We start from the raw sequence: 12,397 nt of genomic DNA, 5'->3' as shown, positions 1-12,397 counted from the left end.
AATTGAGTTATAAATTGAAAAAAAAAAACATAATATGTAGTTTGTATAATATAATAACTTAATTATAAATAATATAAATGTTTGGTTTGGGTTTGGATGTTAATGGGTGTAAAAAATTGGGTTTTGTTGGGTTGAGTATGTGAAAAAGAGATAAATTATTTTTTTAATGGATAGTTGGATTGGTTTTGATTGTGAATGAGAGTAGTAGGCTTATGTGTACTCGCCATATCACCATTATATCATATGGACATTCTGTGCTTACTCATCATCGGCAACTTTGTGGCTATTTTTATCTCGTTCTCAATTTAATATCATTAATCAACAAATATAAATATAAAGTAATAAATCAGAAAAATGGTAAAATAGTCATTTCAGACAAATATTGCAATCAACTTTATTATTTATTTATCCATACAACATTTAACATTCAATTATGAAGATTTTTGAGAAGTTGGCATTGCAAGTGAAACACCAGAACCACCCGGTAAATCCTTCCATTGCTGAGTCACAGTCTTGATCTGTGTATAAAAGTTAACCCCAGCCTTCCCTGCAATTCCACCACCAAAAACCAAACTCAAACTCAAATTCAAATTCTTTTACTACATCACAAAGGGCATATTTGTAAATTCACCCACCATAGAAGTTAAGGTCACCAGCAAATGACGCCTTCGACCCCGTAAACGAGAAAAATGGTAACGGAACTGGAATCGGAACATTTATGCCAACCTGACACAAAAAAAAAAAAAAAAATCATATTTTAATAGTTTAAATGTTTTACATAATTTTCATAGGATATGTAAAATTACTTACCTGCCCTGCTTCGATGTCAGTTTGAAATTTTCTAGCAGCCACACCAGACGATGTGAAAATAGCAGCCCCATTGCCATATCTGCAGAAAAAGTTTTTTTTTTTTTTTTAAATAATGAAAGCAAAACAGATGGGAGTTTGTTTTAAACAAAAAGAGAGGAATAAAATTTACTTATTTCTGTTGGAAATATTTATGGCTTCTTCCAAGCTGTCGGCCTGAAAAATAAAAGGTGAAATTAAGAAATTAGCCCTCAAGAGAATGAACGTAATCAGTTAAATAAGTATGATTTTATATAGAAAGTATTACTATTAACACACCTGCATGCAAATAAGAACTGGACCAAATATTTCCTCCTGCATTAAGATAAAAGTTTAAAACTTATAACATACTTTGTACAAAAGACGTAAATGCCCTTCCTCATCTTCATCACTGAAAATAGCACTAGAAAAAGCTTATACCTTGTAACATTCCATATCTTCAGTAACACCAGACAAGATTGTGGGCCCAACAAAGTTCCCTTGTTCATATCCTGGAACCTAGTCAACATCAAAACAATACGATGTCTCCTTATTTAAGTCGGCTGAATGGGACTAAATGACCATTTTGCCCTTACATTCATTCCAAAAAACAGATTTCACATGAAGTTGAAAAAAAAAAATACCACAATATCTCTTCCATCAAGCAGTAGTTTAGCACCACTTTCAACTCCACTCTGGATCAATCTGCACACTCGCTCTTTTGCCTGATAAATGTAAAAACAAAATTCAAATAAAAAATTAACAAGAATTATTGTTTATGTACATAATATAATAATATTTAAAATTAAATTTTATTTGCCTGTTTGCTAATAACTGGACCTAGGTCAGCATCAGGTTCTACTCCTGCATTGACTTTTAAGTTTTTCGCACGCTTCACTAACTCATTTTCCCTGAAAAATAAGATTAAATTTTACTTCAAAATTCACAATAGAATTAAAATAAAAAAAGTAAAATAATATAATATAATACCATTGTGTTGCATCTCCAACAAAGATTACAGTGCTTAAAGCCATACACCTTTGTCCTGCAGCTCCAAATCCAGCAGCAACTAAAGCATTTAAAGTAGCATCAATATTTGCATCAGGCATCACAATTCCATGATTTTTAGCTCCCATATTTGACTACATCCATTAAAACTATAATCAGTTTTATAAATATAGATTTATTTTATCAATTATCATCATAGAAAAAGATGAAAGAAATGATAATGATACCTGAACACGTTTCCCTTTTGCTGATGCTCTTGAATATATATGCATCCCAGCCTTTGAGGAATTTATAATGGTAAAAAAGTAAAAGATTAGTGTATATATATATATATATATATATATATATATATATATATTGTTGGATAAACTTTATTATGTAAAAAAGATTTTACATACAGTGTTTGAACCAACAAATGATATAGCTTTAATGTCTTCATCATCACAAATAGCATTCACTATTTCCTGTCTCAAATTAAAAAAAAAGTATTAGATTGATGATGCTGAATATTGAAATGAGAGAAAGATATGATTAAATTACATTGGTGCCATGAACAATATTCAAAACACCATTTGGTAAACCAGCTTCCATTGCAAGTTCTGCAAGCAACATAGAAGCTCCTGAAAAAAAAGTATAAATGTATAATAACAAAAAATTTAAAAATAAAATTGTTATGAAAAAAAAAAGGGAGAAAACAATGACCTGGATCTTTTTCTGATGGCTTTAGAACGAAAGTGTTACCACAAGTAACAGCAACTGGAAACATCTGCAAGAAAGATTAAATGGAAGATTCAAGAATCAAGAACCAAGATAACTTTGTCTTGTTTTTGTTTATTCATGGTGAAAGAGAGCAAGGGTAAATTGGGAAATGGGAATCATAAATCATAATCATACCCACAAGGGAATCATTGCTGGGAAATTGAAGGGGCATATACCAGCACAAACACCAAGAGGCTCTTTGATGCTGTAAGTATCAATTCCATGAGATACATTTGAAGCAAATTCTCCCATTTGTAAAGATGCCATGCCACTTGCATGTTCCACAACCTCTATAAAATATACACACAAATTAAAATTATATCAAAATCTTGATTTGTTTTCTTACTTTCTACACTTTTAATCATCAATGAATTTACCTAGTCCACGAAACACATCACCCTGTGCATCCTTCAATGTCTTTCCTTGCTCTGTAGTAATGTTCATGGCAAGCTTATCCTGTCACAAGTATAATATTGATAAATACATATACGTATGTATGTATGTGTGTGTATATATATAACTATATGTTTATATATAAGTATATAACATATACATGCTAACCATGTCTCTTCTGATAAGCTCTTGAAGCTTTAACATGACACGTTGTCTGGTGGTGATTGGTGTGTTACGCCATGATGGAAAAGCTTGTTTGGCTGCAGATACTGCAGCTTTAAACTCCTCATGTTTTGTCAAGGGTAACTGAGAAACAACTTGTTGTGTTGCCTAACTCCATAATAGTAGTTGATTAGACAATAATAGTTAAGATTCATGGATATGTATCATGTGAATAAACAAGAAACAAAAGGGAAAAGGGAAAAGGGAAAGAGTTTTAGGACTTACTGGGTTTATAACATCAATAAACTCGGATGATTGTGAATTTACAAAGCTGCCTCCTATTAGGTTGGGCACTTTCTGATACAATTAGACCGATTAGTCCTTGAAAGAGAACAAATGCAATAATGGTGAAAGTAATAGCTAAAACATATATGCATGCTAAGTTGCTAACTATTAGAAATTGCCAGATACACAATCAAACTAGAGAAACCTAAATACAAGATGCTTATACAGTTATACTCAACAAGAAATTTATAATCTTACATTGAATTACTTCTTACTTGATGTTCACATTGGTCAAAATAAACTGCCTAATAAGTGGTCTGAAAAAGAAAATTGGTCCTAATCCGAGTTCAAATATAAGAATGAATATTGTTCGATCATTTAGCACCATTTTATCATGTCGTACTTGTAAATCTCAATCTATTTAGCAAATTTTTCTCAGAAATCAAAGAATTCCACATCAATTTAAAATTAAACAGGTAATCCATTAACACTCAAAACGATTTTAGTTTTTCGGGGTTAACATACTAAAACCGAAAGTTGTTTCACTTTTTACATTTACATGTACTTCCAGCTCCTAGATATAGAAAGAAGTTGCACAAAATAGATATTCAGTCAACATCAGTAAAGAACACAACCATACCGGAGGATCGCTGTGTATCACAGACTGCTCAGTAGCGGTAGATAGATTACGATTTTTTAGGGCAAATATTTGAGGATTCAAAGGTCTCACTGTTGCACAATCATTCGCAAAAACGAATCAGTAAAATTCATATTAGCGCAAGCTAGACTAGCAGATTATAACCAAAATCACTTCGTCAACAAAGTGAAGAGAAGTTTACCTCGTCGGATTGATAATCGCAACATTTTTTTAGCGATGGGTAGAGAGAATCTGTTAGAGGTGGATGATGATGCTCTTGATTTTGTTCGATATGTCCGGATGTCCCCGGTTAATTTATAGGTAGAAAGAGTAGTGTGTGATTGGATTAAGTAGAAAAGTGTTCAAAAAATGGAAACCGGACAAAATCTTGGGTGAGTGGAACGATTCTTTTATTAGTTGGGTGTAAAAATATTACATAAATGATCCCTGTAGTTTGTTTAAATTTATATGTTCAGTCTAACATTTAAAAAGTTAATAGGTCGCTTTATGGTTTTCAAATCTTTCAGTTTTGGTAACTGGTCTATCACTCTATCTAAAATAATTACCTTACATTTTGTAATTAAATTTGGCTTTTTATTATCGAAATAATTAAAATATATATTTTAATATAGTGATCCACATACCTCACCACTTCTTGTTTTTTTCTTTTTTTTATTCACTGTCTTTTTTTTTCTCTATGACCATGACCAAAAAACTTTGTTGACCTCCTACACTATATCATCGTCTCTTTCCTTCACTAAACTGTGAGTGAAGGAAAGATGGCTTCACCTTATTGCCTCCACCTCTCTAACTTATTGTCACATGTTATTACTAGAAAGAAAGATGGCTCGACCTCAACCCACATCAATCGAGTTGCTTGATGGCGGTATGGTCTCTTGGCGACTACAATTATCTGAACTCATCGCTTGTTACAACGGTTATATGAGTCCGAAAGGCATTTTGGTGCTCCAGTTTTACAAAGTATAGTGTATATTGGACAACTATACATCATTAGGATGCAATTTTATAAAAATAAAAAATAGAAAAGATAAAAAAAAATTAGATCAAAATATGCAAGGCATCATAATTATCATAATCAGCGTACACTCATCATTAAATTATACAGAGTATGTCATAGAAGAGCAACTATGTTTTAAACAGAAGAAATGTCAAAATGTCAAATCTCCTATAAAAATTTTATTGGGTATTTTTCGAAAAATATCATAATAAATGTTAGTGTCATATGTCATATAAACTATGCCAACCAATAGTTAATCATAAATGAATTAAATTTGCTAAACTACTCCTATGTAATTAATCTTTTTATAATATATGTGTGATTTCAACGGGAAGATTAAAAGAAAAAAAGAATTATTAGGTTAGAAAAATCTTGTAGTGTTTGAAAATATTGGGAAAGCATTTAAGGTGTTGCAATTTCTATTAACATATGTAATGAAATCACAAGGATTAGGTTGTTGCTTTTTCTTTTGGCTTATATGGTTTTGATAACAACTAAAGTTTTATTGTAATAAAAGTGATATCAAACACACTATGTACATTAAAAAATCTTTTAATCCTCTCTAACAGTGAAAGTTTTTTTGCCACTTGTCAAATTCTCAAAAGTTTTACCACAGGTAATTTTGTGGTTTTTTTAATAAATTAATTCCACATGTCATTTGTGGTTGCTTTGTATTAAATGAGATTAATTAATTAATTAATGTATTTATTCTATTAATTTCGAAAATAAAAATTATAAATGCTATATATATGTTTCTTTCCTATGATATCATAAATACGCTTTTAATTTTGATTGTCACCCAAATTCTAAGCTAATCGTATATATTTTCCAAAATAATACCATGTTTCTTATACGGTATTACAATTTACCATATAATTACCAAACTTACATCAATTTCTTGACACATTGATTGGCTGCTTCAAAGTCAAATTTTAACTTAAATCATAGAAGTCAATTTATATGGATCAAAAGTCATTTGAAGTTTAAGTGCAACCTCTTAAATAGTTTTGATAGAAAACGAATACATTACCATCCGAAACAAATTGAAAGTGACTCTCTATAATTGATAAATTCAATGTAACTCATTATAATCGATTTTGATTTAATACCATTTTTAGTTTTTTTAGCAATTAAACTTTTATTTTAATCAATCCGTGTAGTACACGGGTCTCACACCTAGTTATATGAATATAAAGACATCTATAATACACACCGTATATTTGTAAGAAACAGACATGAACATATCTTTTAATTATGAGGAATTATACAAATATAAGGACATACTATATATTTGTAATAGAAAGACATTAACAAATCTTTTAATTATATGAATATATTTGTAATGCCCTTGAATTCTATGTAAAAACATCTATAATACCTTGAATTCTATATAATTTAAAAGTTTTTATATTATCATTTTGTATTCTATACTAGGTTATAACTCGTGGAAACCACGATAGGTATGTTCAAATTTTTTATTATATAGACAAAAATAAGATTAAATGTCAACATAATAAAAAGCAATGTATTTTAGATTGTAAGTAAAGTTGGATGAATTTGATAAATAAAAAAGAAAATATTTTAAATTACATTTTGAAACACTTCTTTGTATATATCATTTGACGTTTTATTGGTTAAATTACAACTTTTATCTAAAATCAATAACTTCAATCGTTATATGCTCATTTTTCTGGATAAAGCAGCATATAACTGACCGTGTGAAAAAATTGGTTCTTGTAAAAAAAATCAACATTTGATATCGATTAACATTGACTTTTATTTATGGTCATAGCAAAACAAACAGCCAACGAAAATTGTATCATTTTCAATTTGAATGAAATTTTGACGTCCAAAGGTGTTAAAGACAATTTATAAAAGGAATATGTACTATATAAAAGTGTATAGATAAATATATGATAAAATCATTGTTATTGTATATTATTACTAAGCCGTCACAACCCCAAACCGGGCACAAAATGATACGGAGGTTTCTGGGCTTTGATGCACAAAATGATACGGAGGTTTGAACTGAGTTTATCGCCGTAAATCATGAGAGTTTCATCAGAGGAAAGATTGAGACGGATAGTTTTTTCATAACAAAGGATATCAGCATGATTGGGGCTCAACCAATCCATGCCGATGATGACATCGAAGCTTTTTATGGAGACTAGCATAAGGTCGATAGGAAAAGAATGATCGTTCAAGGTGAGGGTACAGCCTACGTATATATCATTAGTGCTCTCTTTCTCACCGTTAGCCATCTCGACGGTAAATGTTTCAGTTAGTGGTTGAGGTTTATGTTTGAGGAGATGTTTGAATGCATGGCTAATAAAACTTCTCTCCGCACCAGAATCGAAAAGAATGCATGCATAAGAGTTGTCGAGGAGGAACGTACCCGAAACAACGATGGGATCTGCAACTGCCTCTTCTTGACCCATCGTTAGCACTCTCCCCATGCCACCTGCTGTTGTTGCCTTGGGGCAGTTTCTCTTGTAGTGCCCGACTTCTCCACAACCATAACAGGCTTGACCGACGCCTGCTCCAGATGCCTGATTGGTTGGTTGGACTGGTGTCTTGCAAAAACGAACTGTGTGCCCCTTTTTGCCACAGTTAGTGCATGAAATATCACGACATGGGCCGAGATTATGATGGTAATTGCACTTGTCGCACCGAGGAAGGGTACCAACATAATTTCTAGTAGGTGCTTGAGTGGCAGGAGCAGCGGCAAGAGTAGTAGCAGTGTGGACTGCCACCGTTTGCTGTTTCTTTGAGGGCTCCTGTGAAGACTGGTCCTTCCGCTGCTTCCATAACTTTCTTTTCTCACCACTCCCTTTTACTGGCTCAGGAGCGGTTGTCACTTTATCAAGATCAACTCCATGATTTATGAGCGTCTGCGCCAGACACTTAGCGCTGTCAAAGGTGTTTGGCCTAGCAGCCAAGACATTTCCTTTGGTGGGTTGTGTCAGTCCCCAAATGTATCTCTCTATTTTCTTGCTTTCCGGGGTGACCATTCCCGGGCAAAGAAGTGCTAGGTCTTCAAACCTAGAAGTGTAAGCAGCAATGTCGGATTCCTTCATCCTTAGGTTCCAGAGTTCGTGCTCTAGTTTCTGCATCTCGCCCCGTGGGCAGTACTCAGCTAGCATGAGTTCCTTTAAACTTTCCCAACCCATAGCATTCGCTACTGGCAGGGTTAGGGATTTGACTCGACCATTCCACCAGGTAAGTGCTCTGTTGGCGAAAGTGCAAGCGGCGAACTTTACTTTGTTGGCTTCAGAACAGGAACAAATTTCGAAAATGGACTCAATTTTCTCGATCCATTGAGTCAGGGCAATAACCCCTCCTTTGTCGTCGAAAGATGTGGGTTTTGCGTTCATGAAGTCCTTATAAGAGCACTCCTTTTGGTGTCCCTGACCACCTTCATGATTTTGGGGATGAGTACCACCTCCCTGCCCACCAGATCCGCCAGGATTAACTTGTGACGTCGCGGCAGCCACATCAGCAGTAACAGCTGCTTGGAACATAACGGGATCGAACTGAGGGGGCGGTGGTGGTGGTGGAGCGTCGTCATTCCTTCTGATAGGTCTTTTTCGGGGAGGCATCTTGTTCTATAAACAACCAGGAAGAAGAGGATGGTAAGTCCTCTGGAATCGAATCAAGAGATATAAAGATGTATCTCAATATGATGGCTAGAGTGTTCTACTAAGCGATAAACAAAGGAAAGCTACCAATGCAAATAAGTTATCGCTAAGAAACAAATAGGTAGCAACACTAGGACTGAATTTCTACAATGTATTCGGCTCTGACTAAAATACTCCTATAGTATTTTAAGTTGTATGGATATTGGGTAAGTTTTAGGCCTGTTGCAACACCAAAGTCACTCCCAAGCCCATGTTGGTCATGTCTCGAATAAATATAGTTGATCAGACTATATTGACCCTAGACATGATTACATAACTGTCCAGGTTTAACCGCAGTATTCAACATCCAAAATACTTTTGTTTTGTTCTACTCATGATACCGTTTCTGGTATGTAGGTATACTTGTATACTTTTGTAAAAATACTTTATGTTTTAAAAGTATACTTTTAGTTCAGAGCACTTCGGCCCCTTAATGTTTATAGTTGTATACCATGTAAGGTTCGGTATACTTAGTTCACTATAAACAATAGCTCTGATACCAATCTGTCACACCCCCAAACCGGAACGGCGGAAACGTTCGGGGGTGGTTGACGTCATGCGTAGTATCACAACAGTTGTATCATAGTAAGTGAAGTAGACACAACCATTACATTATAATAAGAATATTTACATTGTTTGAAAACATGGTTTATACATAACAGTATATAACAAAAGTAAAAGATGTGACTCCAGAATGTTCCGTCTTCTCCAAAAGTTGGCAAGAGTACCTGTCTATTGTTGCCCTGAGAATACAAGGAGTTTTAAAATATCAGCATAAAGCTGGTGAGTTCATAAGCGTTTAGTTCTGGTGAAAGAAATGTTTCTTTGATCCTTTGAAAAGTGTTTCCCAAGAAAATCCTATATTTTCTTATGAAAGATGTTTGAATATCCATTAGTTATATGTTAAACAGCCTGTTTATGTAAGGTTGAGTTATCCCAGGAAAATCCTATATTTTCCTTAAAAGTTGATAGTTGGTTATCTGTTCTTGTCTGAGGTGTACAAGTATCTACCATACTTATATCGTTAGATGTAGTTTCCTTGAAAAACCCTGTTTGTTCCCTATGAGGTGTATTAGCCTTATTACATAAATAAAACTAATAGATAGGTAGTGAACTAAATCCTAAGGGTATTATTAATACCCTCTAGTAATCAAATCGGTTTTTACTTTGAGGTTAGTTCACTTGTTTCATTATTACAAAAGTAAATCTCTGTTACCTAGGTTGCGAGTTTTATAACCATACATTAAACTTGATATGACACGTAACGAGGCCAATATCTTTTATGACTTTGTCACCCGTAGACCTGACGGTCCAACTGTAGCTAGCAGCGAGGTGCAGGATAGTCAGTCCCGTATAGATCTATACACAATAGTCACGCTCTCCCTACAAGAGATTCTGGTTACAAGGGTTAGTCCTACACTCACGAATCCGGTGGAGTGTTACCAAGGACGTGTCTCCAACTTAAAATAACAAATTTACAAGTAATAATACCGAAAATCCTGTTTATGTTTTGTATAAATCCTTTATAAAATATCACCTTTTATGATAAGATTTACAAGTTCCTTGCTTTAGTTTTGAAAACTGTTTCTACAAGTTGATTTCTTAATCGTTTGGTAAAACGGTTTTCTGTGTTAAAAGCATGTTGAACATATAATTATTTTATGCAAAATGAGATACATTGAGCACAAGTTTCCTTGTACTTTTGCTTGTATTCCCCCCCTTGAAAACATGAAAAACTCGAAAAAAGCGTAGGGGTATGAACTCACAGTTTGACGTATGATTCGAGCGTAAGGTCGGTTACGAGTGCCGAGTGTCAACTGATGTTTCGTACTCAAGTGGATCCTAATAACATATAGTAACACATACATGTGTTAGAATTAGGGTGTTTCATGACTAAACGTGACGGGAAAACATCCTAAAGACTTGGAAATGCTTGTCGGGACCCTATATGATCAAACAAAGGAGGTGTAAGGCCTAAAGAGTGTGTGTGCGGCCAGGGTGTGCGGTCAGCATGTGTGTGCGGCCGTACAGAGGGGTGTGCGGTCGTACATGGGAGTGTGCAGCCGTACAGAGGGGTGTGCGGCCGTACACTCTTCATTCACGCCCAAAATGTCGATTCTTAGGTGTTTCAAGGCCAATACCAAGTCCAACTAGCAGATAGGGGATCAAACTCTCACTTTGGAGGGTTTTTGAGGTGTGTACGGCCACCTTATGAAGGTGTGCGGCCGTACACCTTCAAGTGATGAAGAACACGAAGAACATGAAGAACATGAAGAGTTTTAAGCTTAGATCAAGGTGTCTTACCAGTATAACAAGTTGAATGATGGAGTAATTCACGTTTTTGAGGCCCTTAGAGTGTTCTTGGTTGAAGTTTCTAGAGAGAGAAAGTAGAGAGAGCAAGTAGAGTGCAGCCAAAAGAAAGGAATGAGTGAAGGGGTCACCCTATATATATAGGGATGGATGTGCGGCTGGAAGATGGGTGTGCGGCCGCACACTCATGTGTACGGTCGTACACTCCTCCCGAGAGGGTGTATGGCCCGAATGTTGTACTATGACTTGGTATTACTCGACCTAGGACCCAAACTTTGATTGTATGAGGCTTAGAACGCTTTATCGAACCCTTAAATGGTGAAAAATGGTGATAAAATCGAGTTTAATATTGATATAAAGATCAATTGTACAAGATAAAAGTTTCGGGTTGTCACATCATCCCCCGTTAAAGGGAATTTCGTCCCGAAATTCGAACATAGAATACAAATCATGCATTAGGAAAGAGATGTGGATATTTCTGTTTCATCTGATCTTCGCGCTCCCAAGTGAATTCAGGTCCCCGCTTGGCATTCCAACGAACCTTCACTATCGGGATGCGACTTTGTTTCGTTCGTTTGATCTCTCTATCCATGATTTCGACTGGTTCTTCCATGAAATTTAGGTTCTCATTGATTTCAATCTCGTCGAGAGGAATCGTAAGGGTTTCGTTGGATACGCATTTCTTAAGATTCGAAACGTGGAATACAGGATGAATGTTGCTAAGTTCTTGCGGTAAACGAAGTTTGTAGGCTACGGGACCGATCCTAGCGAGGATCTCGAAGGGTCCTATGTATCTTGGATTTAGCTTTCCACGCTTTCCGAAGCGTATCACGCCTTTCCAGGGCGAGACCTTCAACAGAACACGGTCTCCAACCTGGAACTCCAAGGGTTTTCGTCGTTTATCGGCGTAGCTCTTTTTTCTATCTCGTGAGGCTTTCAGTCGTTCTCGGATTTGTACGATCTTTTCTGTGGTTTCGCGGATGATTTCTGGACCAGTGAGAGTGCTGTCAGGGACTTGCCCCTTGGCTAGTTGTGTGTCGCCCACCTCAGCCCAACACAGAGGGGATCTGCACTTGCGACCATAGAGGGCTTCGAAAGGCGCAGCCTTGATGCTGGTATGGTAACTGTTGTTGTAGGAAAATTCAACCAAAGGAAGATGAGTGTTCCATGACGCGCCAAAATCGATGACGCAGGCTCTCAACATATCTTCCAATGTCTGAATTGTTCTCTCACTCTGTCCATCAATCTGAGGATGGTAAGCTGTGCTCATATCCAGCTTAGTTCCAAGAGCTTTCTACAGTGACTGCCAGAACCTCGAAGTGA

At 35.5% G+C, this 12,397-nt stretch overlaps 1 protein-coding gene across 1 annotated transcript; it reads right to left on the bottom strand.

Moving 5' to 3' along the window:
• Positions 1-342: 342 nt before the first annotated feature.
• On the bottom strand, positions 343-4,428 carry ALDH6B2 (aldehyde dehydrogenase 6B2). The gene is made up of 19 exons (XM_079060717.1): positions 4,272-4,428; positions 4,073-4,161; positions 3,433-3,504; positions 3,154-3,315; positions 2,970-3,048; positions 2,728-2,882; positions 2,536-2,599; positions 2,374-2,453; positions 2,232-2,297; positions 2,061-2,111; positions 1,816-1,967; positions 1,646-1,736; positions 1,470-1,550; positions 1,267-1,344; positions 1,126-1,161; positions 980-1,023; positions 811-889; positions 636-726; positions 343-547 (listed from the first exon to the last, which is right to left on the bottom strand). Exons 1-19 carry the CDS (start codon positions 4,294-4,296, stop codon positions 432-434), a joined length of 1,611 nt encoding a protein of 536 aa, XP_078916843.1. The 5' UTR covers positions 4,297-4,428; the 3' UTR covers positions 343-431.
• Between the last annotated feature and the right edge of the window lie 7,969 nt (positions 4,429-12,397).

The sequence above is a fragment of the Lactuca virosa genome, chromosome 7, assembly GCF_052849685.1.
Source record: "Lactuca virosa cultivar CGN04683 chromosome 7, Lactuca_virosa_CGN04683_v6, whole genome shotgun sequence".
NCBI classification, from domain to species: Eukaryota; Viridiplantae; Streptophyta; class Magnoliopsida; order Asterales; family Asteraceae; genus Lactuca; species Lactuca virosa.
This window is presented reverse-complemented; position numbering and strand designations above follow the sequence as displayed.

Bases quoted from the DNA above. Each gene is read 5' to 3' on its own strand.
- ALDH6B2 (XM_079060717.1), bottom strand. From the start codon at position 4,296: ATGTTGCGATTATCAATCCGACGAG. The intron at 890-979 runs GTAAATTTTATT...CTTTTTCTGCAG, and splicing joins AATATTTCCAACAGAAATAA to ATATGGCAATGGGGCTGCTA. The intron at 727-810 runs GTAAGTAATTTT...TTTTTGTGTCAG, and splicing joins CTGACATCGAAGCAGGGCAG to GTTGGCATAAATGTTCCGAT.